This window comes from Poecilia reticulata, chromosome 9, assembly GCF_904066995.2.
Source record: "Poecilia reticulata chromosome 9, P_reticulata-male-v2, whole genome shotgun sequence".
Classification (NCBI taxonomy): Eukaryota; Metazoa; Chordata; class Actinopteri; order Cyprinodontiformes; family Poeciliidae; genus Poecilia; species Poecilia reticulata.
Genome location: NC_088838.1, coordinates 14,556,178 through 14,583,857, shown reverse-complemented (window position 1 = coordinate 14,583,857; position 27,680 = coordinate 14,556,178). Strand labels below are relative to the sequence as shown.

The 27,680-nt window shown below is 40.6% G+C and overlaps 1 protein-coding gene across 1 annotated transcript in view; it reads left to right on the top strand.

Moving 5' to 3' along the window:
• The window catches only part of slf1 (SMC5/6 complex localization factor 1), a 38,264-nt gene extending 11,071 nt beyond the window's left edge, over positions 1-27,193 (top strand). The window contains exons 15-18 of the mRNA XM_008418931.3: positions 1,008-1,087; positions 6,854-6,946; positions 7,727-7,909; positions 26,216-27,193. Coding sequence (XP_008417153.2) covers positions 1,008-1,087; positions 6,854-6,946; positions 7,727-7,909; positions 26,216-26,715 — 856 coding nt within the window. The 3' untranslated portion in view covers positions 26,716-27,193. The remainder of the gene's footprint in view (positions 1-1,007; positions 1,088-6,853; positions 6,947-7,726; positions 7,910-26,215) is intronic.
• Positions 27,194-27,680: the final 487 nt, after the last annotated feature.

Sequence of the window (27,680 nt, the reverse complement as noted above, 5' to 3'; positions counted from 1 at the left end):
ACGAGAAGAGGTACACTCTCATCATAGACTGCATTATGGAGTCTGCCTCGCATTCGCACACACACCCGCAGCTTGTCTCATCTGTTCTCGTCCCTGTCCTTGCTAATAACAAGCAACGTGACAGGAAGCGTGTTTCCTCCTCAACTGCTGGCAGCTCCTTCCTGGCTTCTGAACAACCCAATTACCAGGGAACAAGCTTCTTCCCTGTAATACGGATGGCACCTCCACTTCAGCGTGGCGCTCACACACGTGCACAGGCATATACACACAGGACACCTGTCAGGCTCCATGCCGACAGATTCTCCGTACCCACACACAGGACTAGTGACAGCCCACAGCTATTAGCACGCCACCACTTTGAAGAGGTTTCACTTTCTTTTGCTAGTTATTTCCCCCTAATGTGCTTGCTCGCGTCGAATTCTTCATCTCCGCTTTTGAGTTGTTAAGTGGGAGGAAAAGTACTTTGGAGACAGGAATAGAAGACGGGACGTGTGAAGTGTGTGTGGCCAACACAGCGAGAGATTTGACAGTTATTGTCAGATTTCCTATAAGGACGACACCGCAGTATGAGGGATTGAATTTGCTAATGGTACATAATGCTGAGCAGTGAATCCGGTTTCACTTGCCAGCTTGGCTTCACATCTGAAAATGGGCAAAAGCAACGTGAGCGCCTGAACTCGGTGCTCTGATCACATAACATGTGACCTTTTGGCTGGCCTTTCACACAAACAGCAGAAAACTAAAAGAGCACATCATCCTAAATATACTATCCCTGTGGTGAAACACAGTGGTGGCAGAATCATGCTGTGGGAGTACTTTATTTCAGGACAGCTTGTTAGAGCTGATGGAAGGATGTTTGTAGATAAATCCTTGACGAAATCCCATTAGAGATTGTACAAGTCTCGAGACTGGCATGTCACTTGTTCGTCATTACATTAGCAGTGACTGACATCTTTTTTGAGTTTGGGTGAAACGTTAAACATCTTGTTTCCTCTTGAATCTTCTAGGACCGGGAACACGCCGGTGACTGAAGAAAGCCCCGAGCGAGAAAATGCCCCCAGAGGCATGAACAGAGTGAACGCGGCAGGTATGTGGCACCGACGCAGCCGCTGCTTGGCAACGTGGCTCCAGATTTGCAAGATGTGCACTTTTAATCGACCGAGGCTCGACAGTAGGTCATCATTAAAACGGGACATGATAGCTCTGTCATCACTTTCAGTTCACTGAAGAGCGCATAATGCGTGAAGACGGTGATTGATTTGCAACGAATTGGATGTTGCTCATGTTCACTCATCTGTATGAGCATCTCGGCTGAATAACTGAGGCAGCCATGTTTTTTTTTTTTTTTTCTCTTTTAGGTTGGACTGTTACCACTTTCCATATTGCGCCTCCTTCCTTTTCTCTATCAGTTTGCATTAAAATCCAGAACTGTGCTTTCTGTTTTTCCTCATGTCTTATCCACTTTTTTTTTTAAGCAATAACAAAAGTGTCACAGATGGAGATAATGGGTTTCTAACTTAAAAAAACAACCCTAACACATTAGTACTCAAAGTGTGCCTTAGATCTCCGTTTTAGGGATGTTAAACGCAGCAATTAGGGTACAGCTGCAGAGAAGCAGCGGCTGCACTGGTGGAACTTCCTGCAATTATAGGCAGCGCACTCCGTGTGAACTCTCGAAAGTGTCAGAGCTCATCTCTCCCTCCTCCACCTGATCAGAAAGGCCCTGCGCCGGTGCAAAGGAAGGGTGGAGGGTAAAGGAGAGGCACGGGAGGAGGGAGGGCCGAGGCGGGAGACTCAAGGCTGTTGGCATGTGTTGTTTTCCTACTACGTGATCTCTATACCAATGCGCTTGGCATTAATTTTTGATGAACCATTGGCACCGCATCCTCCCCTCTCGCCCTCTCATCCCCTCCCTTCTCATCCCCCCTTTTTCTCCCTTCTTATTTTCCCTGTTACAGGCACTTTTCACCCACATGTGTTAGCTTGCTTTCTTGCATTCTACACATCTTTGCTTTAGAGCCTCTGACTTGCCTTGTGGAAGCCCTGTGTCTTTGTCACACTTGCTCAGAGGGGCTGAGGGATTTGGGAGCAACTTTTCTCTTTTTTTTTTTTTTTTTCCCCCTCCTGTTCTGCATTTGCTTCTTGAAGCTCAGCATGGATATCAATTTTAATGAACCTAAATATACTGCACATAAATTGTCAGACAAGAATTGCTGAGTTAAAAACCTGTTTGCATTTTCCCGTATGTTCATTCCGAAGACTAACCATACATGTCAATATGTTGTCTTTCAAGTGTAATATGAATAGGTTTTATTTAAAAAAGAACATTTTAAAACTATAGATTTTTCTGGGCATAATTTATTCCAGCAACAAAACAAATTCTTGAAAAATGGCCAATTCTTTTCATGTTTTAGAGTTGCCTTGGTTTGTAGGTTTCCATGGTTTTCAGAAGCGCTTTTAAAGTTTCTCAAACTTTGGCTCTGCTTTATCTCATTTTTTGTCCAGTTCTTGTTTCTGACAGTTGTGTAGGGTACACACAGAAGAATCAGACAGGTGGACAAGTGGAAAAAGAAAAAAGAAAAGAAAAGCATCCTACAGAAGAAAAAACGTAACTTAGTAGAAGTTATTTAGGAGAGAAAACTTTCCCACAAAGACACAGGATCTCAGAGATTTATAATCCATTTTCTATTTGAGAAGCACAATGTTAATCTTCTGTGAGCCAAACATTGTCATCTTAGCTGTTTTATTAACAATGTCAGCAAAGGAAATTGGGGGAAAAAAACGGTTTTGTAGGACGTTGTGCAAGTAAAACCTGGTTTACGACAAATTATCTACAAATATGTGACAAAACAACCGTTTTAATACACTTCTGAGAGGTTTTCTTATGAAAACTGTAAAAGATTACAAGAAAAGCTGAATTCTGCTCCATTGCATTGCATTTGTCTTGTTCCAGACGCGGGTTCTGATGGGTAAACAAGATATTTGAACTACGTAGAAGCATTTAAAAAGTAGCGCCTTTCAGAAATATCACAGCAAATTAACTTTTTTAAGAGCATGCATTGCCAGATTTTCATTGACTCTTTAGTGAGCGTTGAAAAGTGAAGCCACCAGTTAAAAAAGAATTTTGCTTTCAGGCTGAAATGAGGACTGATTCAACATTTCATCCCTGAACTGTGAATCAAGACATATCAGATAATCACACAATGTTTTTAATTGTGTCCGTTATGTCTGTATTTTTCCTGGCTCCTTGCAGGATTAAGTACTTTGCTCTTAGATTCCCTCAATGCAATGCAGAAGCGTGCTTTGGCTTTCTAGTGAAAAAAGTCTGCCATAAAAATAGTTACTTTCTTTATTGAACATTTTGAAAATGTGCTTTGTCTGTTCTTTTTTTTAATTATTATTATTATTATAATTTTTTATTGAAAACAAGATTGATTTCCAAACCTACTTTACTTTTTTGTAGAAACTAAATTATTGATGATCAGAGTATTTTTAATATGGGAAGAACTACCACAGATGGTGGCAGAAACGATTTCACCAAGAATCGTTGGCAGCATTCAGATCTACGCTTTGTTCACCAGACAGAGTTTACTGTACAGAAACATTTGTCCTGTTGTCAGCACTTTATGGACTTCTGTCTCTACTCTGAGTCTGAAAATGTATTCAAATAGCTCTAATTAAAAAAAAAAAAATCTCAGAACAAAAAAATGTCTGGAGCTATATAGTCCCTGCATGATCACAATATGCACAGCTGTATTGCCTTTGTCTTATTCTTGACAAGATTTTTTTATCGCTTCATATAGAATTGTAATACTTTGACAACAAAGTCCTTCGATGGTTTTAAAAAGATATATTCTTTGTGGCCACGTGTGCATGCTGACCTTTATCTGTCTTATTTTCTTTAAGCCTCTTATTCAATTCAGCTTCTTATTTATAAAGCGCCAACTCGCAGCAGCACGGCATCTGAAGACACTTTTGAAAATAAGTTGTTTTTTAGTCAATCGTGCAAACGTTTTTGATTCAATTGATTCAAAGGATCCTTGATGAATGTTAGGTTAAAGGGTAAAAAAGTTTTCAATCTTGGGAAACTCACCAGATTGCATCGACTTGCAGCATTAACTCCTCCTGGACGAGGGCGATTGATTTGCTCCGAAAAACTTATTTGTGCCACGTTACTTCATCATATTAAGAAAGATGGAGACATCTACAGCTCTTTAGTGCTGTACAGAGAGTAACTCCTAATTTACCTGCCTATTTCATACATACAAAGATCGTGACATGGACAATATCCAGATGCTCCATTTTGTTTTTCAAGTCAGCCCTCCGTTTGCACTGGTGGATTTTTGAACTGTTGGCTGCTAAATGTTAATATCTCTTAAGGTTTTATTTTTTTTTCTCTCCAGCGGAGCTGCACTAATCTTGGCTTTGGGAAATTATTTCACTGCCATGACTCTTGGAACCAGCGACAATAGTACTCTTCAAATAGTTTTAAATACATCCAATAAGTGGCCACAGAATTCCCTCCTAACACATTCCTGACAAATGGCATTGTTACAGGCACCCAGCAGCTTTTCGGTCCGGAGGATCAGCGGGCCAAACGGCGCTTTACAGGAGAACAGCAAGCAGACTGAGGGAATATAAAGCAGCAACACGTACATTTAACTTTTCTATTAAAGTGTGAAACGGGGGATTTATAGAAAAGGACAGCCGGATTTATCCTTTCCGTGCTTGTAAATGCTGAGCATGCAATTACCCCTATAATAGAGGCGTTGTGTCCAAATTGGAGCCATTAAAGTGATTTAACACTGCGCGGATTGGTTCTGGCATTTGTGAGGATGTGTACACATAAGGTGCAGTGGAACGGTTGTTTAATCGCAGCATTTTAGCGCCCAGTAATTGCGCAGCAGCCCACTAAAACCCTGACATACCTCACTCTAAAGCTTACTCATTAAGGACTGCGGCTTGGACTTGCTTTCGTTGTCTGTTTTGCTGCTTTTTATTTTTAATTTATGGATACGTCGGTTTGCTTTATTAATAGTTCCTTGCAACAGCAGTGATGTAGCGCTCTCTGAGTCATTTATATATTTTTCTGCATATTTTTTTATTATTTCATTCATCTGCTTTCATCATGTGAAAGGTGAAACAAATTATTCCAATAGTGATCTATCAGAGGAAGGTGTGTTTTTAAACTTTATCCATTTTTGTTGCAGTATTGTCTCAGAGTACTTTCACTGATTTTAAAGTCTTATCCGATTAATATATGAAAAAAATCTAACTTTATATAGGCCAGAATCTGCAGCTTATAAATTAGTAAAATACTTGAAGTTCTATATATGCTGTCTTCAGTTTTGTAGGCTGAGTCAGCAGAGCACTAGTTTCTGTCTGTATTTAGGTTGTATGTTTGGATCTGTAAGAAAAATTTAAATATGGATAATTCTCCATCTTAGAAATATGCATAGACTCATATCACCCTGTGTTTGGATGTCACATCAAATCTTGATAAAGTACCTTGAAGCAGAAAACTAATGTACACCAATTTTTATTTATTTATTTATTTTTGTTACTTTTTAAAGTTTTCAATACTTTTTCCAAGTAAATTTAACTGCATTTTTTTATGTGAAATGAATCTCCAGTTAGTATAATTTAAACTAAACATTCTTGCTTTACGTTTTCCTCCTACATGTCAGTGGGAGAAAGATATACTCCTTTGTGAAAACTTTTTTTTGTTCTTTCTCATATTTGTATATTTGCATTATTGGCTGTAGTTTAATTCACAAAGGCTGGTCTTGAAAATGACTAGGATCCAGCAGAGATGGTATTATACAGACAGGCTTTGAAATGCAAAGAAATGCTTTTACTGTCTACATCACCCCTTCTTCTCTCACCCCGGCGTCTCTTCTATCCCCGTTGCCCGTTTTCGCCCTGGTCTTTGCTCGGTGTGCGTGTGAGTGGTGCCCCTGTCTGGGGGAGGCATCCCGGGGAGAACCAGTAAAGCATTTATTACAGGCTTTGCAAGTCTGCATTATACAGCCACTCATGCTTGGCCTTTAACTTCCTCTCTGAAGTTCAGCCATACATGGGAAAAAAGGGGGCTCCTGCTCCTAATATATTCCTGATATATATATATATATTTTTTTGTATTGTATCAAGAAAAAGTGCCGAATTCAAAGAGGAACAAAAATTGTGTTTAAAAATTTAAATTGAATCCTTTGAGTTTTTTTTTTTCCCCACTGTCTTTTTCTCTGGTAGTTTGCTGAATAAATATCACGTGGTGAAACTTGGAATGCCCAGTGGAGCTTTTGAACCCAAAATCTGTGAAAAATCCTTTCAGAGCCTTTGTGCGTGGGCTCTCTACCATAACTTCCTCTCAAGTAGGAATACAGAAACGAGCAGACAGGAAGCTGCTTTCTCACAAGTCCTTTTATGCACTCGCAGTCTGCCCTGGTATTAACATTTTTGGTCAGGGGTGTGTAGCTGGAAAATCTTTGTTACAGAGGAAAGAACGAGGCAAATTAACCGAACTATTCATCTATAATTTATTTTACTCTCATCACTTCTTCCCCCCCGAACCCCCCTTGAAAGATCAACCCCCTTTTCTCATCACTCCTTAAATCGCATCCTCATTGGTGGGTCTTACTTTTTAGGTCAGTTCTTTTCATGTTTGGGGACATTTCAGTGGTATTTTATTGGTGTGTGTTTCTTACGCATGGGGACTATGGGAAGGACATCAGGCACACCCTAATTTTGGATCTCTCTCTTCTCTTCCGCCTCTTCTCTCTCTTTTCGGTGTGTTTGTCCATTTCTGTGTGTGTGTGTGTGTGTGTGTATGTATGTGTGTGTTTCCTGGATGAAGGCGAGACCCTCCTACACAGAGCGTGCAAGAGAAACCAAGTGGAAACGGTGCTTCAGATCCTGGCGCTTCCTGGCACAGACGTCAATGTTAAAGGTAAGACTCCCTCGCGTTTCCGTTTTTCTTGGAAACTCTCTCCGTGTTCCTGTAGCCGCGCCGGCTGTTCTGGGGGTTTTCGAAGAGCGACTGACAATGGGGGAAGAAAAGGAGCTAAGGAATCGGAGTGCGCCGTCTCCGAGGTTTAACCTTTAGCTAAAATGTAAAGGGTGTGTCTAGGAAGAAAGTGGGGTGGGTTTGGGGCTCCCTATGATTATAGCTTTACATCAGCCTTGATGAGCAAACGTAATGCCTTTTGATGTTTCAGAATGACTTTTGGTAAAACATAACAACTTGTCATTCTCTTATGGAAATGTGCAGCTAACAAAGGGATTTCTGATGTTTTGGTTGGTGTTAGAAGAATGCTTAAGGTGGTATCTCAACATCTGCCTGATTTTCAACACCTGACCAAGCAAAGCTATTGTATAAATTATAAAGCTTTTTGAAGTTTTCTCCCCCCTAAAAAAATCAAATTTCTTATTTTGTTTTTCTGTTTGAATGGCTAAAAGAGCCCATCTGTGTGAGAATTTCCTCTATAGAAATATATTCTGCTTTTTGAGGTTTTGGACCTTCAGAGGAATTGAAAAGAAGGGCTGTCTTACAAAACAAGTCATGAGAAAAACTAAATAACAGCATAGTTTAGGTATCATTTTTTTTCTTTATACTTTTATCTATTCAGTATTAAAGCTCATACATGATGTTGTCTCTAAATTTTGGCTTAGGCAAGCTTTGTTTGTGTGCTTGCTTTGTGAAACTCTGTGCTTTGTGTGTGATTGGTAGACCATGCAGGCTGGACTCCTCTCCATGAAGCGTGCAACCATGGCAGCACTGAGTGTGTGAGAGCGTTGCTGCATCACCACCCCGCCCCTGTCCTCACTGACCAGGTGGCCGGAGTTAGTCCGCTGCACGATGCCCTCCTGAATGGACACTTGGACATCGCTAAAATGTTACTGGAACATGCAGGTTAGTCAAATACTACTTGAAGATGGTCACTTGCTCAGCTTGATTGCTTACTAGGGAAACATTAATCGTAAATACCCCTTTTTCAGCAGCTTGCTGTGTTCTAGTGTGTCTGGTTTTCTCTGTGAAAACCAGCAGGATAAATACCAAAGACGTTTTTTTTGTCAAAGGCTAAAATAGCTTCTGTGTGTGAACAGCTGCTTCCCAAAACACGGGTCTGAAGGAAGAGATGGAAACATGAGGTCAAACATCTCATTACACCCTGCGAAGTTGTCTTTAAAGAAAACTGAACCTTTGTGCCATACCTTCAAAATACCATATTATTATATAGCATTGTGAACAGAAGTGTGAAATCAGTTTTAGCAGGCAGAATATGACTCAACTAAAGTTTAAACGTGTGTTTATGAAAGAAAGCATAGATTGTATAAGATGGCGCTCATGAAGTTATACCAATGTATAAATGGTGGGTCAGCAATCTTTGAACTTTGAAGAGAAACCAGTGACAAAGATGTAGATTAGCGGTTCTCAACGTGGGCGGTACCGCCCCCCAGGGGGCGTTCAGAGGACGACAGGTGGCGCTGGCGGACATTCTTACAAATGGGGGGCGTTTGGTCGAAGCTAAACTTTACACCTCAAATGCACAACAATGCCAGTTTAGACTTTGAGCAACTTGGTAAAACTGTATTGTGTAACATTAAAACATGCTTGGCTGCAACTGTATCGATGGCAGCTCTTCTTCTTCTATTCAGTGTTTGTTAGCTTCTGTTAGCTTCTTGGCGCAGCTCCGTTCTCCTGCTACTGGTAGCTAAAATCACGATACCCTCACTGAGTATCCCTCTGAAAAATGAACCCATTTAAATAAAGAAATCCCTCCATGGGTGATACCACGATAGAGAGCGTTCATTTTATAGCGTTAACACCGGAGCTGTAAGTGGTCCGGTATGAAACGGGGGTAATAGAACAACACAGCACTTTTAAATTTCAATAATCAGAATGCAGAAATTGTTTCCGTTGTTTATGTCAGCCTGCCTTTTCCACATCGATACGATTCCCGACCGCCCTGCACCTTAGAGGCTTAAAAAAAAAAGACGCGCACATTGTGCAAAACTCTGAAACAGGAGAAGCGGGACATAAAACGGAGCGACGAACTAGATGTGAATTATGGCATAAAAACAGAGAATCTGATGCGGGACAGTGGAAAAAAAAATCGACACATGATGTGAAACACATGACGATTAGGCGGCGCAGAAGGTGATGAGATTACTGATGATGACCGTCAATAAACGATAAAATAAATCTAGCAACAGGAAAGAAACTAAAGTGGACATAACAATAAACCCAATAACCAATAGATGATAAAACTAATCAATAAAACTAAATGGAAATGAATGAACAAAATTCAAGAATAAACTAAGAAACTAAAGTAAATGCAGAGGAATAAACTGGTATGGCAAGACCTTTCGAGCAATAATTAATACAGAGGATTGTATGGCAAGAATAAACAGACACTATTTCCAGATAAAAGGTAAAATAATATTGTTGAAGTGCCATGAGTTTGTTGAGACCACATCTAGTACTGAGAATAAATATATATTGGACCATAACAATAAATAACTTATCACTTATTTATGTTTTTAATTAGATTTTATATATTTATTTCTTCAATATTATTTTTCATGTCAGTGTTAATGTCATGAGGCTGATGACTCCATGACACTTTCAATTTGACTCATTAGGATTTGATTAAGGACCAGATTTATTCTTTGTAATCTCTGTCCAGTAAAACTATTAATCTATAAATCAATAGACAGATCTATATAAAGATATAATCCATGTTTCTGTCTCATATTTCTATGGCATTAAAATGACCTGGAACTTTTGTTTTTCCACTGAAAGTTCTGGTTTGCACAATAAATGCCATGTGGGTGAAGTTTTATGGATGATACTCTGATGTCCCATTCTCCTGAATGCATCACAGAGCTGCACCACCAGAAACTGACAGAAGCACTGAAGAGAAGAAGAGTTATGATTAATATAGTTACAGTTCTATCCATGTTTTAATGTTGCAGAACTCAGTCGTTTGCAAATAGTTCAAAGTTTAAACTGGCATGTTGTACATCTTTTATCTGGTCATTTTGTGTAAGATTTAACAACTAGAAAATGGCACAAAATAAGAATATTTTTTCCACTCTGATTGGCTGCTGTTAGGCCTACCGATTTTAACTTGAATGTTCATTGTATTTTTCGTAGACCCTTGTGAAAATAATTTCTATTCCCATGACTTTTTTGTTCTCTGGGAAATTATTTTTGATGATAAATACAGAAACAAGTATAAAAATCAAAACATCTACAATAGTGATAGTAATATTAATGATATAATAATAGTCAGTGCAAAGTAGCCTGCAAATTCTTTGGTGGGGGGCGGTAAGGGACCTGGATAAGGGCTAGGGGGGCGCTGGGCCAAAAAAGGTTGAGAAACACTGATGTAGATGATCATGGGACAATATGGAGCGAGATAACTATTAGGTATTTCACATGAAAATGAGAACTGTTGATTTACACAAAGTTGCCTTGCTGTGGTGTAACTGCATGTGCAATAGAAGAGGTAGAGGAGCTCACCCTTACTCTTCAGACTGACTAAAGCCATGACTTTACATACCAGATGTATCCGGTTTTGTTATAAAAAGTCTCAACAGAAGAAACTATGCAGAACTCAGTTGTTGCACACATTGCCACTTCATTAGTTTCACCAGTCAGTATCAGTTTGGACACATTTCTGCCTCAATTATTGTTGACATAGATTCAACAAGGTGTCAGACACCCTCCTTCTGAGATCTGGGTCTGTATTGAGAAGATGGCATCATCAGTTTCTGCAGATTTTTATTTTATTTTTTTTTGTTGCACACCCATGATGCAAATCCACCACATCTCAGAAGAGGCCAAGAAAACTTCCCTCCCACAACAGCAAAACTCCACCAAAGGCCTAAACCATTGATACAATGCAGGACGCAGCTGAGATGGTCTTGTACTGCAGAAGCACATCTACTTCAAGGTTCAACGTGATGTGCGTTCAGCGATGAGATTCTGCAAATGTTGGTGGTCAAATGGACTAAAGTGTTTGCAAAACACTTCTAGGCAAAAGTCAAGCTACCTGTTTCCAGTGGTTGTTTTTCTGCAAATCTTCTACATGTGGTGTTCATAGTTAAGGAGAGTATCTTAAGATTCATGGACTTTCCATCCTAATTTCAATTGATGATGTTCCCCAATTTGTTTGCTTTCTTGTTTTTTGGGGGGGGGTTTTGCCGTAAATACACCTGGATCATAAATATTACCGTCCTTTGTCTGCTGCTGCTTTGTCTCTATGATCCACATGCTACTTTTCAGTGTGTAGATCTTCCAAACGCATTTGAGCCTCTTCCCATAAAATGTCTGCTGATGTCGTTTTGACAGGATTAACCAAGGCAGAATTGTCCGCTTGCAAATTTCACTCGCAGGTCTTTCTTGGGAGATGTGTCACAACAGGACCCGTTTGCGTGTCGTCATGTGAACGGTGCCGCATGCAGTCTGAGCTCGGGGAGGATGGAAGCGAACGTGACGGGTGTCGGTGTTGGGTGTGTGGCAGCAGGTGGCGGAGGAAACGCGTGTGTGTTTGGTGGGTTTTCGAAGGAAGGAGTGCTATTTTCCAGCGATGAACAAGTCTCTCATGTAACATACCTCTGCCTCAGCACACTTCTCAGTTTGACTAATTATAGTTAATTTGATTTGACTTTCCCATTAACACATGTACATATTCTGTCCTCAAAAAATAAATTAGACTGGGATTGTTTAGTCCCGGAGAGGAAACAAGAGAGCGCTCCCCTTTTCTTTTTTTTTTTTCTTTTTTTCTCTCTTCCTTAGTAACAGGAGAGAGAGCAAATTAAAAGAGGTCAGATGAAGCATGCTATCTGTATCGGTAAAATTAGAGGAGCGAGAAATCAAATGTACATGGCTGTTTATGTGCGTAGCAGACGTCTGGCTTTACCATCTAGGCCAGGTCTTTTTTTTTTTCTTCTTTTTTTTTATTTACTGGACTGAACAAAACAGCAGATATGGGAATTGTCTCAGTTTGAAACACCCTTCAGGCTGGTGCATTATCCCTCTTTCTCTCATCTGTTCTCTGCTGACTGTTTGCTGTTTCCTCCCACCTTGATGGTAGGTTGTCTGAAGGCTACAGCAGGGAGTTGGTGAGGAGGTGGTCCTCCTGACTTCGGGCTATGTTGTCTCACACCGTCTCTTTTCCATGATCTACATTTTGGTTGCCATAGACACCTTCGATAAATCCCCCTCCCTCTTTCCCTTTCTTTTAAGATCTTCAAGTCCAGGCTGTTAAATGTAGAAAGTTTTAGCTTACGGGGGTAAATGATGTTTAGTTACCATAACCATCCTTGCTGTTGACTACAGTTTTTATTTCCAACTTTTTGTGCTGGTGGCTGCATATCAGGTTTTTTTGTTTTTCTTCTCCACTTTGGCCAGGTAGGATTTCTGCACCGTTCCAGGGTAGGAAACCAGGCCAGTGGGCCAGACGCATTTCCATTCCTCGGTCTCCTTATTCATTATATTCATGCCTGTTTTATTCCTGCGAGTGCCAGCTGCAATCCCAGAAACCATATTTCATTGAGGCATTCACCCCATTGTCCTAGTTGTTTCCAGCAGACAACCTAGTTGCCAAGGTTTTGGTAGGCCAGAGAGGGCAACACTGACACTGGCACGCCAACAAAGCCTTCGGTTGGGAGTGATCTCACCCCTTTTGTAAGCCTGTCTGTCCGCTCGGAGGCCTGCACTCTGCATGCAAGTGGGTGCATTTTTACAGCTATATTGTATGGCGGGGCGGAATGGGTAGATCCCCTACCCCCTCTACCTCAATCCCTCCAGGCTCACGAAGCTGGCAATGAAAGGATGCCATGGCTGAGGGCAAGGCTGACTCTGCTCTCCTCTCCCCCTCCTTCCGTAGCCCAAGGCCGCCCCACATGACCCCCTGTCTATGAGCTCGGCTTGTTTTTCACTCAAAACTGAAGCGTCCTTGGCGGCGCATTTTGGCGTATGTATGCACAAACGCTATCCTTCATCTCAAAGCGTGCCGTAAGCATACGCTGGTTTGCAATTAGCTGTCGCGCAGAGAGCGTGTCGATGCTCCCTTTTGCCCCTTTCTTCCTCAGCTGCTTTTCAGAGGCTATACTGGGCGACTTGAGTGGAAAATGACCCGGCGGAATGGCCACAGCGGTATGGCTTTGATGTGGCATGCAGAGGAGAAGTGTCAGTTAGGAAAAGGTGGAGAAATAAAAAGAAAGGATCCTTTAAGCTGCCTCCATCCAGCCGCAGTACAGTAATCGCTAATGCAGTCCTCTCTGTTATTTGGCCTGCTATCGATCGAAGTTAACCCACCCCTAGTATCAGACTATTTTAATTCCTGAAGAGGATTGTTTAGCTGTTCCCAAAGAAATCATGTGGTGACTGAAACTGACCTATATAAAACTTAAGTGTTTGTCCAATCGGTGAACCCACCGTGCCTAAGCAGCATGTTGGTAACACTCTTGGGTGTGGAAGTCATTTCAGCAGGAGTAGTTACTTGAACATATAACTAGCTGTTTATATGGTCAGAGAGATGTCTATAATGAAGCCAGTGAAAACCTAGTGATGTAAGACGCTAATGAAAAAGAAACAGCGTTTTCTACGACATGGCCAGACTTGTGTCCGGTTGAGTGAAATCAAAACTTTTAGTAGATAACAAGAAGGCTAAACACTGTAGAACTGTTCTCTGTTTCATGTCGTGAGCTTTCAAGGCTACATTTTAAACTGGAACTTTTTTGGGGGGAGGGGGGGGATTTTGATACTTAATTAAGATTAGATTGTCTCAAGTTTGTACTCTTTGTAGCATTTGTTCTCAACCAATTGAGGAAATGTATATGCTTTCTAATTACAACCTTACAGACAGACAATGATAAAACAAGACTTGTTCATTTGTGGTTTAGAGTTTTGCTTATTTGTACAATCTTCATGGACTCGAATGATGAAATCTTCAAATTCATAGTTAGGTAGATAGGTAGGTAGATATATAAATGTAGAAAAGATTGCTGTAATGCTTTAACGTTTGAACTTCAGAGGTACAAATATAAGCAGGTTTTTCTGGTTCACTGCTGTCCACTTCAAGTTAAAACCAGGCTAAACCTGATTTTCTTGAAATGTGGTGGTCTGCACATTTCTTTAAGTAAAAGTCTGGGTTTGTTTTGCATAAACATCCCAAGTCTGTGGCAGTTTCCTATTGACCTTGTGTTTCTATGATACAAATATTTCTGGTGAGTATCAATGATGCTTGCACCAAAGTTTTGGAACAATGTCTGTGCTGTTTCAATTATGTTAATCTTTGCTAACTATAAAGATGCTAAAGTCAAGTTAAGATTTCAGCTCTGTTCTTGTTTCTCTTTGTTTTAAAAAAATCCTAAAAGCTTGTTTTATTGCAGCAACTTTTCTCGCGCCTCACATGAGAAAGATGCCTTTGTTGCTTATGTGTCCAAATAATTAATTGCGACTAATGGCGTGAATGTTAGAAAACGATATTTTAATGCTGTTTCTGACCCCTTATTATTTTCAAAGAGGAATTTTTTTTCGCTGGTATCTGTACTCCCATTTTAAAAATGGGAATGGGAATTTTGTGTTTTTATTTATTTATTTTGTTTAAGTCTGCAGAAGCTGGTACATGGTGCTTCAATCTCTCTTATAAAAACACCTGCTTAATGCAGTGAATCTGCTGGACTCCATCCGATGTTGAGTTGAACAAGTGTTGGTGGAGAAGAAAGCTCTAAATAACTGACTTTCATGCCATCAAAGTCACTTATGATTCATAGTCAGCATGTTTGTCTGACTTGTTGACTCACACACACACACAGGCAGATGTTTAGGCGTACTGGAGCCTTGTTGCTGTCAAAATGGTAAAGAAATAGACAAAGCTCATCCTGTTCAGCTCTCACGTCCTCCCGGGTCCTGATCTGGCAACTGCGAGGAGCTGAAGTGAGGCAGCGTTTGCAGCCCTCGGCTTCACTCGGGTGCGTTGATGTTTCAGCTGCAGGTTTCTCCAGGCTGTAGTTCAAGGACTTCCCTCACTGGGAATTCTTAACTAGAGTCTCCTTTTTCTTCTCTGCACCCCCCAGTTTGCCCACACACACACACACAAGTATAGGTACACATGCTCTTTTTGTTTTTTGGCATGCTATGAATTACGTCTCCCTGATTGCTCTTTGTTGTTCTCTGTGACTCTCCTTTTAGATAAAATGTTTTTTTTCTGTTTGTGTATTTAAATTTTTTTTTTTCATATACACTGCTCAAAGAACTCACCACCTGGATTTATCAATGCAAATAGGTAGGAGCCCGCCATTGGATAATTGCTCCATCAATAACTGTGTTTCAGGTTGCAACAAGAACATGAAAGAAGATTACCGAATCTATTAGAATCAAGTTAAGAACTGTCCAACAACACATTATGAAAAACTGGAAGTACAGTGGAGGATCAAGTTACTTATTAAAGACATGTTCTCAGAATAATCTCGGACAACAAAGCAGTGGAAGAGGGTCATGTGATCGGAGGAGCCCAGGTTTGCCCTGTTGCAGAGTAATATGTGCATCTGGTTGAGAAAGGAGGCGCCCATCATGCCTGCTGTCTACTTTTCAAGCCTGTGGAGACAGTACTGTGATCTGGGTCTGCTGCAGTTGGTCAGGTCCAGGTTCAGCAATTTCATGTGCTCAAGAAACTGGATCAGCTCTCTACCTGAATATACCGACGGCGAGGGCATATTCCAGAATGATGTTAGAAGAATTTATCAGCCTTAAGTTGTGCAACATTTGCTCTAGGAGCACGAGACGTAATTTTCACGTATGATTTTCCCATCAAACTGCTGATCTAAATATCTTCGAGAATTTTTGGGACGTTTGCACAAAGATCACCTGTTCCACGCCCCCAGCAAGGCGAAACATTGATGCAACTCTGAATAGAAATACATTATAGCTTACTGGAATGATGCCTCAACAAATGCAGGCTGTAATCAAAGCTAAAGTCAGTCTAACAATCCACAGTGTTTGACATTATAAGGGTCGTAGGACGATTTTATACGCCTTATGGTATATTAATGCTATATTTTTTTCCTGTCTTGACCTATTTTTAAGCAAGCACATTGACCACAATAGTAGCGAGTTTCCACAAGGGGAAAACTAGCTACTATTTCCCCTTTGTGAGGAAAGGGCAAAGGCCAAAGAAACAGATAAAAAGAAAAAAGTTTGTAATTATTTTTCCTGGAGTTTTTATACCCCCAAGGTTCTTCAGGATACTAACGTTGTATAGTTAATCGCAAGGACAGTACCAATAATGAAACCATTCTTTTGTCATTGACACAAAATAAAAAATGTTCAAGGTGTAACTCAATTCTTGTTTTTGTCTCCAATCTGATTGGGACAAAAAAAAAAAAAAAAAAAAGCAAAGACTGGGGAGATTTTGTTTTGTTGGCCGTGAGCGTTGCACCCGATCCTTCAGCTGTGACCTAAAGTCATCAATCATGCACTCCACAGCAATAAAATTGCAATTCTGTCTGACTTATTTTTTTTTCCAAGACTCAATTAAAATATTAAGCAAAAACTTGGGAAGGAATTTTAGAGTGTTTGAAAAGCAGTGTTAATAACAAAGGACACAATCAGGAGAAGAATTTTCACTCGCGAAGTTGATTAACGGCAAGGCAACAATGGGATGTTTGTGAACCCAGCTGGAGTGGGTCGTACTTCATAAATGGAGGCATTCAACAGCAGTTAAGTGTGTTTGCTTAAACCTTTCTCCGAATGAAGAGCCATGCCCTGCTGCGTGCGTGCGGAGTGCTCTAATTGTCGCGCTGCTTGTGGACGCCTCTTGTTCACCTCGTCATTGTCGAGCGGCAGAAACATAGTGTATACAGCAGGAGCGCTTATTCTTTTTTTTTTTTCCAAGAATTTAAAGTCGGTTCGAGTTTCTTGAATCGGGCTTTTGCCAAAACAACCAAGCCCTCTCGCTGTTTGGATCGTCATGTGGAACTTCAAAAAGGTCTGAAATTGTCTCGGATTGCTGTTTACTTTGTCAGATTTTTTTTGCCCACCTCTTGAAAAGGCTTTTGTTCTGTGAAGGAATAGATAGATTGAAGAGGAGCAGAGAGAGATAAATATTGACATTTTACATTGTGTTTCTAAGTGGAGAGTGCAAACAGTTCAAATTGTGTTGTTAAAAAGTGTCAAACTCTCTTTTAGTGTATTAAAGCTGTGAAAGGATTCTTGACAGAAAAACATTTTTTATCATTTATATTTTCCTTGACCTCTTCTGTAAACATTTGTGCTACTGATTCTTTTGTCTTCAGACTCCTGGTAAATTTCCTTCTTCGTTCCTGTTTTGCTCTCAAGCAGCCAAACAACCAATCAATCGCTTTACTATTTTGTTGTGTACTAAACAGTTTTTCAGTCAACAGTAGTTTTTTTTTTTTTTTTTGTTTGTTTTTATCCTTTTGAGAATGATGGTAATTGTTTCACTTTCATCCCAAAGCCTCTACTGGGCCTCTGCCACCATCACCGTCTTAGATGTACCCGAAAAAAAAAAAAAAAAAAAAAAAAAAACGCCATATACTTAGCATTTGCATACGAGTCATTATAAAAATATAAAATCTCATGTACCGTAATTTAGCGGGACCAAAACCTCTCATGAATTGCTGAAATCCAGAAATACTTAAGACCTTCTCTAAAACAGCTCATATCTGCCCATTTTTCTAAAATCAAAATCAAATCAAATTTTATTTGTGCAGCACATTTCAGCAGCAAGGCATTTCAAAGTGCTTTACATCATAACAAACAAAAACACAGAGTCATGCAACATGGAATCAACAATCAAAACATTACATTAAGTCAAGAGCCATCATTAGATTTGTAACTTGATTACACTTCAAATACAACTCTAAACATGTGGGTTTAGAGTTGTGTGTTTCAGCTGTTTTACAGTTTTCTGGAAGTTTGTTCCAAATTTGTGGTGCATAGAAGCTGAATGCTGCTTCTCCTTGTTTGGTTCTGGTTCTGGGGATGCAGAGCAGAACCAGAAGACCTCAGGGGTCTGGAAGGTTGGTACAGCTACAACAGCTCGTTAATGTATTGTGGTGCTAAGCCATTCAGTGATTTAAAAAACTAACAACAGTATTTTAAAGTCTATTCTCTGAGCTACAGGGAGCCAGTGTAGGGACTTTAAAACTGGTGTTATGTGCTCTATCTTCCTGGTTTTAGTCAGAACGCGAGCAGCAGCGTTCTGGATCAGCTGCAGCTGGAAGATTGATTTGTTAGTCAGACCTGTGAAGACGCTGTTGCAATAATCGATGCGACTAAAGATAAATGCATGGACGAGTTTCTCTAGATCTCGTTGAGACATTAGTCCTCTGTCCTGGAGATGTTCTTGAGGCGATAGAAGGCCAACTTTGTAACTGTCTTTATGTGGCTCTGAAGGTTCAGGTCAAAGTCCATCACTATTCCCAGGTTTCGGGCCTGATCGCTAGGTTTTAGTTAATGATTTACCCAACTTGTAGTTTTTCTGTGTATCTTTAGGTCAAAACTCATGAATGTGATGATAAGGTTGAAATAAAAACTGTGCAAAGTAATATTTCAAAGTTAATCAGAAAAGAGACATAAGAAACATCAGTGAAACAGTTCAAGCCAGACAACATGCAGCCAGTTGGACCCTAGAAGAAAAGACCTGGTCTATATATAATCTTATTTTCCCCTAACATTCTGCACTTGGCTCTTCAGCAGCAAACTAACATTCAATCACATCAAAACGGTAAACTATGTACCTTCAACACATCTTTACGAGGATGTTGGCTTGTGTCTCTTCACCTCACCTTACTCATCCGTGTAGAGAAAAAGCCCACTTTATGAACAGGTAGCTTAAAATCCCCCCGACAGTTAATCTTTAATTTGGTGTTGCTCCAATCAGAGCTCAGTCTTTGCTGAGGTGTTTATGTATCCATATCTGGTGTACCTGTGTTTCCCTGGAGTCTCGTGTTCTCATGGATAAAGTGTTTGCTTTCAAAGGCATGCCACCTTTTGCTGGTGTCTGGTCCAACTTCACTGGTTAAATTAACCTCTGCTGCACGTAGTTTAAGTGGCAACATTAGGCTGTGTGAGTGAGATTTGTAGTCGCAGCACGGCAGTAATACACTTGTATTGCACAATCATTGCATTCAGTTTGTTTGGGTGTTAAAGAGGCCACGTCAACAACACACGCGAAGGTCACCTGTGGCTGACAAAAGCTCTGCTCATCAAGGCATTTTGTTTTATTTACAGGAAAGAGGTAAAGTAAACTCAACTCATTAATTTCAAGGAAACCACTACACCCACTGAAACCCTTGTGGCTTTTAGGTTAAAACCAGTCACAGGATGCAGAGGTTGACTTTGAGCCCGCTTCTGGTGATGTCTGGCTGGTTGCACGTCTTCCTGAGTCTGATTCCTCTCTTTGGTGCGTCATCCGGTTGTTGTTTTTCGCTGTGAATTTCTAGTCGCTAGCTAGCAGCACCCTGTGGATGTGTGCTGCCGTGCCCCTGGCTGCAGTTCACACACTCACTCTGAATCTGTCTTTTTTTTTTTTTTTCTTCCAGGCAGTGAGGTGGGGGTAGCGTAGGGGGTATTTACCATGCTGTGGAACTGCCTGCCTGCATCCCAGCTTGTCTGTCTTACCCCCAGACTCAGACCAGAAAGACGGGGGGAGGGATGGAGGAAGGGAGCACTGCATCTTTCTTTTCCTTCCCTTCCTCTCTACCTCCTTCTTCAAATGTCCCCCTTCCTCCACTCTCACTTTTATATTTCTTGTCTTCGCCTGCCCTCTAAAGGCCAAAGGGCTTCGCGCTCCGCATGTAAATGTGTGTGTGTGTGTGTGTGTGTGCGTGTGTGTGTGTGTGCGTGTGTGTGTGTGTGTGTGTGTGTGCGTGTGTGTGTGGCAGCCAGGCTGCATCTGGCGGCTGCATCAGCCAGTGGCTTTTTCTCAGCGTGTGAATTCTTCCTCTCAGTGCTGTAGCTTCACAACTTAGGATGTTTTTCATCACATTCCTGCACACACACTTAAAGGACGGTGTAATTACCCCATGCTCTCTCATGTACTCCCTCAGGTGTTATATTTATCACTGCTGGAGCATTTCTGACACCCAGCACCAATACCTGAATTCACGCAGTCACCGTTCTTGCACCAAATACACTTCCCTGGGCGTATTACACCACGTATACATTTATAACTAAGTCAGATTATCTAATCTATAGTTAGGCTTAAGTACGATGTTTGCTCCATTAGCATATAGTCGGAGTTACATTCCCCGAAGCTTGTGAGTCTGTGATTTCTGTTTTCGGTAATAAACATGTGGCTATAAACCACAACAAGAAAGCAACTTTGATATTTGATAGAATAGAAAAGAGAAAATAAAGAACCAGCATGAAGGCAAATAACACAAACTGCGGTTGGAGCGATCCGGTTAGCTTTCAGGCAGACGGATTCTACAAAGAGCCTCACAAACCGAGCCCAGGGCCGTGCTGCAGGGACGCTTTTTCCACCCCTCCTTCGCGCTCCAGTGTCAGACCTCTGATTGGAGCCCGTCTGTCAACTGGGTTTGACACGACGACGGCGGGGAACTCTGGGGAAACGGGCTTGCGCTTCTTTATCTCCTGGATCCGCTGCGAAGAAAACAGAGCTGTTCTGGAGGCACGGCAGACAGTAAAACTAATAACACCGGAGAGCGGAGTATCGTTATTTCAGACTTTTCTATCGTCTGTGATTTTTACCACAGCTCACCAAGAGGTAACTTTTGGTGTGAGACTTATTGATTAAAAAGTGAAACGGTAATGTTGCTCCCCGTGAGATCTCTTTTCAAAAGCAGGTTTAGAGCAGAACTTTTAAGAATTTGTCCACCAACTACTGTGATGAATTCAATTTTTTTTTATTTTGCACTTTTGTTTGGCGAAAATCTACATCTAAGTGGATCCTCCCATAGTGTGTAATGCCTTAGTTATCGTCACGCAGCCACTCCTCCTGATTGAGAGCAGTATCGATGCCGAGTCCTGCTGATGCTGAAGACAGCTCGTTACAGAAACCTGGTGATTATGTCCCGCTGTGAACAACCTCACTCTCCCTCACTTACACTCTCACATCACTCCCTAACCTCTGCCTTTCTCTTGTGGCCACTTTGATCAAATTTGCACTCTCACGTCCTTGACTGCTGCCCCCCAACCACTGACCCTCGTATTTAAAACATCCACTCTTATGTAAATGTTTATGTAGATTAATGCCACAATTTATGCAGATTAGTTTTTTTTGCCCACTCAGATTTGAAAGACTAAAAGGCAGATGAGTACTTACCTTCTGTTGGGAGCTCTCACAAATAATCTTAAGAGCCGAAATGTACCAATCAGAAATTTGGTGCCCATTTCTGATCTCCAGTTTTTGCAAAGCACCGACCTTCTGATGCCAGGGCTTCTTTAAGAACTATTAACAGAATTAAACCTCTTAGCTTGAGCATCCATTCAATTATTTTTATTACTGGCAGAGGCGACATCCGTCCAAGAATACGTCATTTAAAGCAGATTTCAACCAATTTAAAACAAGGACCAAATGACCGCCGGTTTAACATTGTATGCTGTGTTGAGCATTACTAAAACCCTATAAGTCATGCTAACCCTGTGGTTCTCCATGTGTGGGAGAAATGTTGAAGGGAACCTTTTTGGTATAAATTTTTCTAAAGTTTTCCAGCATTGCAATTTTACAGATTCACATTTCCTGCATGACGGTAACCTCTCAGCTGGATCTGGCGGTAACTGCTGGAGGTCCACTCATGACGTGCTCTGACAAGTAAAGTGTTTCCCGGCAGCAGCTACGCAGAGTACAGCGGGAGGAGTTTACGCCTTCGATCAATTTAGAGTCAAAAGTGCTGTCTCACATGAAAAGGCACAGGTACAGCATCCGTCTGAGTAACGACGACGCATTGCTGTTTCACGCTGCATAAATGTTGCAGACACGCAAGAGACATGAAAAGAGACGAGGACGGATACTTGCCAGTAAAGAGCAGATTTGTTGTTTTTGCGTAGTAAACATAACTTGACATTTGTCTCCATAAAGTCAATGCAGCTATAAAATATTGTTTTGTTGGATTTCTTGGGCTTCTGTGCAAAAGTGAATTGCAATAATTTTTCATGTTATTTTAAAAATTGAACATATTTATTTGCATCCATGCTCGTTTTAAAACAACCACAAACAAAAACAAAGAGTCATGGGAACAAAAAGAATCATTAAAACTAAAAAGGGACAACGTAAAAGAAACAGAAACTCATATTTTACATAATTACTGTCATTGTCTCAAGTATACGCAGATTTAGTGTAATTTAAATAGTTATTTCCCTTCTCACTGATTAATTTTCCACATTAGTCTGTTTAAAGCAGCTAAAACCATATAACGGAATACAGAAGACATTTTATGAGTTGGTGAGAGATCTAGGATGGTAAAAAAAACAACCAAAAGATAAAAAATCTAATACTGTGCACAAAAAACTGGGTTTTAGAAATCATAGATCTTAGGTGATCATACATTTAGTTATTTTAACTAGCAAAACTGTCTAAACTTTTCTTGTTTTTTTGAAAAGAACTGTTTCTTCTTTATTTTTAAAAGACGATCAGAAAAGGAAATCAACAAAACATAGTTACTTTCTTTTTGACACAAAATAAGGGAAAAAAATGTAAATTTCGTTTTGTTGGTGGGTGCAGCCTCAATGGTTTAAGAACCACCGTGTAAAAAAAACAACAAAAAAACTTTTCTGTTGTAGCTGTTTAAAAATAAGACAAGAGGAAGGACAAAATGTGTGAATAGATGTTGAAACAATGCCTGTATATTCTATGAAGACCTGTCAGCCGTTCATTCAGGCCATAAAAAAACATGACAGGACTTTGTTGGATGGTTTCCATTTCCTACGTTTGTAGTTTAGCAACTTTTTCCAAGGAACTGCCTTGGGGTGTTTCGTGAAACTGGCGAAGGGGTAAAACCGATATGCAACTGATTTCAGTAGATAGTAGAATTCGTACATTTTGGAAGCATTTACAAATGACAAAGTTAAGTGTGTACGTTCTCCAGGGGTAACATACAGAAAATGAGCATAGGGCATTCGCTGATGACCAGATTGTCAAAGTTTTGACCAACAAGATGTGAAGAATTCTGAATTATTTTGTTAGTTTTACAATAATTTTTTTAATCAAAATGCCAGCAGGGTCTCACTGTATGTATGGTTTATCTTTTATTATAACACACAATCATCCCTTCCTTCTGGTTTCACACTTCCTCCAACCCCACAGTGTCTGTCAAACTGCAAATAAGTGCCAGCAGTGTAATCAAGCTGCCCTTCAGCTGTGAGCGTGTCATACAGAGCCTCCACAGAGCCGTAAACCTGCTCATAAGTGGTAGTAGCATTGCCAAGGTTGAACAGTCAAGTGCCATCAAAAGCAGTTTGCTATAGAAATGGGTCTATCTGAAAGCAAACAAAGGGCTTCACTCCCAACTCGACCCGCTCTGTAGACTAAATGTGCGCGGGCCTGTCTGACGCTGGAAAATGGCTTTCAGCCTGAATAGAGAGCAGAGAAACAAGGTGGTAAATGTCAGCATCAGAACTTTGCCTGCTTTGCAGTGATGGGAAGTAACGAAGTACAAGTACTTCGTTACTGTACTTAAGTACAAATTTCGTGTATCTGTACTTTACTTAAGTAGATTTAATAATGGGGACTTTCCACTTTTACTCCACTACATTTTACAGTAAGTATCTGTACTTTCTACTTCACTACATTTCTACAAAGGTGTCGCGTTACTCGTTACATCCAAGTGGCATTGAGCTTTTTTCCGTTAAAATGTGAAGTTCAGGGACTTAAGATGGCGCCATAAAATCCAAGCAATAACGTGACTTAGTGTCTGTTGTCACCCATCGACTCCCCCTTTACTCGCACGCGGAGCTCCAGACATGCGCAGTGGTTTCCTCTGAGCGGGAGGAGATGTTTGTCTATAATATAATAGCGCTGCATAAATTGATGTGGCGACATGTAAATCAGCAGCACTTCACTTTCGCAGATGGTGGGGACTTTGTCCAACTTTTGTCACTTGGAAGGAAACTTAAAGAAAGGTAAGCTCCGTGTTAGCTAGCTGTACAGAGACACATGTTGCATCTGCCATGAAAAAAGTTGTCACTCATGCGCTGAATTATTGTGTGGAGGTGTTGACTGAGGTGTCGCATATATTGGACAACGCTGTGACCAAAGTCTGCATTGATATGACATTCAGGAACAATCTGATTCTTCTGGACGGATCTTTACAGATTAATTCATTTCAGCTCTAAGTATTTAATATATAGTTTTTTTTAAGGCAATGTGGATCTTTCAGATCAATTTGAGAAGCAATTTTGATAGGTAAAAGTAAAAAAGAATTTTGTGCCACGTAGCGCGGGGTGCTGGTCTTGAGGTAGGTGGTCTTGACTACAGATTTGCTACGTGGCTCCTTGGTTGCCAGTCCTCTCCCACCCACCTTCTTTCCATCCCTTTCTGTTGGATTTCTTTAAAATAAATGCCACTAGTGGCAAAAAAGTGAAGTTCACGTTATGTTAGGACAGGAGACAAGATGTTTCTATCCCTGAAATTATGATGCATAGAATCACATATCTAAGTCTAAACTATGTTACATAGTAAACACAATAAAAACATGCTTTATCTGTGGCCTTGTTCATTAAAATGGCACATTTCTAATGTATTAAAATTAAATACAATCGGTACACTTAATAATATTAGCGATTAGGTTCAGCAAATACTTTTACTTTTAATACTTAAGTATTTTTAAAATCCAGTACTTTTTTACTTTTACTTAAGTACAAATGTTAATGTGGTAGTTTTACTTTTACTTTACTTTTACTTTGTCTGTGTATTTGTACTTCTACTTAAGTAGATTTTTTGAGTACTTTCTCCACCACTGCTGCTTTGTGAGGGAGAGAAGAAAGTGTTGCATTCAGCACCGACTGTCACCTTAACGCTGAAAGCGTCGCAGCAGCGCCGGAAGGGGAAAGTCAAGGTCGTCGGAGACGCTTTGAATGTACACAATTAAAGCTATACACTAAGTGTTTATTTTTACGCTCACATGAGATTTGAATTAATGGAGAACTTTACCGTCGCCATTGACTCCCTCGTTAAATTTCCAACAAGGCACATTTTTCCGACGTCGGACTCGAGGTCTACTGCGACTCGGTAGCTCCTTGTATCTGCGTCGACGGCCATGAGCTCACTTACAGCAGTGCATCAAAAAAGAAAAAAAGAAAAAGAAGAAAAGCTGAGCCTCCGTCAGGTCACTAACCCTCTGCGCCTTTAACACAAACACAAAGTGACCTGCCAGTCACCGAGCTAAGGCGAAGTGTCAGCTGAAGTTAGCGCTGAAGTGAGCTAATAGGCCCGTCTGGCGCTGAGGGCCGGTGGGAAAACAGCTGTTCATTTAAGCCTTCCACTTCTCACACTGTGCGTTTGGATGAGAGCGCGAGTATGTCTCACGGAGCGAATGTATTTGTGCGCGCCACCCATTTCTGTTGCCTCGTCCTGCCGTTGACCCGTGTCGTGTCTCTTCCGCCTTATTTGATAATGATGCCGCAGACTAAGGTAACTTGGCTGCAAATCTCTTTCGTCTGTTATCACTGAGGCCTAAACTTGCTGCTAACATTGAAATCATTAACCTCCACGTTTAAGGTCAGTGTGCGGCTTTGAAATTTTGAAATTTGGGCGCTGTGGCTTACCTTAGATGACCTACCAATATTTTTTTTGATGTTTCTCACAACTTTTTTTTTTACTTATATCCCTTCAACGTTTTCATATTTTGTCACGTTGGAACCACAAACTTAATTTACCAGGACTTTTTAAGATAGTGTTTTGTTTTGTTTTTTCTTTTTAAAAATATGCAAATCTTGTAAGTTATACTTTTCCAAAGCTGTTATTTCATGTAAATAACGTACTTACAAATTAAATAGTCATCCAGAAGTTTCTTTCTTCTTTGCACCATATTAATAATGTGGTGCTTTATAAAGCATATCACCCAACAAAACACTTTCTGTTCTTTTCACTTTCAAGCATTAGTTTCAGATTCATTTATCTTTCTAGTGTTTCTATGCAAAAGGCCCACAGTCAGTGTATCCTGCCACATTGCTTGAAACCTGGTCTGATCTTACTCTTGATGTCTCTGTCTCCCTCAGGTTCGGTTCTTCTCCAGCAGACCGACGGAGACGGACAGACTCCGCTGGATCTGGTCTCCGCACCAAGTAAGAGGGAGGAGCTCCTCCGCAGCGCTCAGGCCGGAGACTCAGCCCGCACGAACAAAGACAAAACTGAGGTTTTGAACCTTCCTCTCCTCGAGGCTGGATCTAGTCTGCTGGGCCACCTTATTTTCTCCTACCAGAAGGAGAGGGGTCTGCCTGGCCTCACGCAGTCGGGGAACAGACCCCACACTCTGGTCTACAAGCTGGTCGCTGCGTTGGAGAAACACTCCCTTCAGAAAGTCACTTCGGACTGGACAGATCAGCGGGCGGTGAGGCTGGCGGAAGACGTGGAGACGTTGCTGAGGCTCAGTCGAGGAGAGCACAAAGAACAGGTGTCTGCGGCTGCCAAGGAGTGCAGAGGAGAGAACACGGTTTTCCTGATGGAAACACTGGAGAACCTGCAGGTTCACGGCAAGGCGCTGGTTGCTGATTTGTAAGAAAAGATTGAAAGGATGGAAAAAAAATGCACTTCCTGTCATTGAGGGTTTCCCCTAATGGTGCAATCCCCCATGCCCACTGACCATGGTTTGTACATATCAGTATATTGCCCTCAAGTTCTTTAATAAGCTGGTGATTTAGAAGTAATTTCTACAATGATAACTTGTTGTACTTGTGCTAAAAAAATAGAGTCTCTGTTTTGACTTTACATATATTTTTCAAACTTTTTTTTTGATTGTAAAAGTATTTATTTTTTACTATTTCCAGCCTCATATGAACACTAACATTTCTATGTGGACTACCTCCAGTTTCACTTTTACATGGCTACTTTCCCTGTTGTTAAGAAATCTCTTTTGTCATATATATTTTTTTTAAAGAACTGTTTAACATGTAAAAGAAAAGTTCACATTGGTTTACTGTTCAGGCATTAAAAACCTTAAATATTTAAGAAAATTGCAATAAAAAAAGTTAAGACGTTTGGTTCTAAGAAGCCTCTTTAACAGCCACTGCTCCCTGTTAACTCGGTTAAAAGCCCCCAAATGAGAAAACAACTATGTGAAAACATTTAATACCAGAAAGCAGGTCTGACAGATGGGTGTTGGTACTAAGAACTAAAAATGACGGCCTTATGTAAATGTGACTGTGAAGAACGAACCTCCTTAAAGTTGCCCGGAGTCTTTATCTAAGGTAGTTTACAGATGAGACGTTTTCATTTATACTATCTCTCTTTTTGATGCTGCATAAGATCTGTGAAGTATATATGTTTTTTACTTAATTCATGTCAAACGTAGTAAAAAATGACATGATAAAAAGCGAGAAACTTTAAAGCACCGGTGTAAATAAACGGTGCATGTATATTTTATGATTTTTCTTTCTCTCTATGCTCATTCTAGGTCTCATAAAACAGTGTAGCCATAAACTCTGCTAAAAAAAAAACTTCATTTGTAAGTTTAGAAGGCGCTCT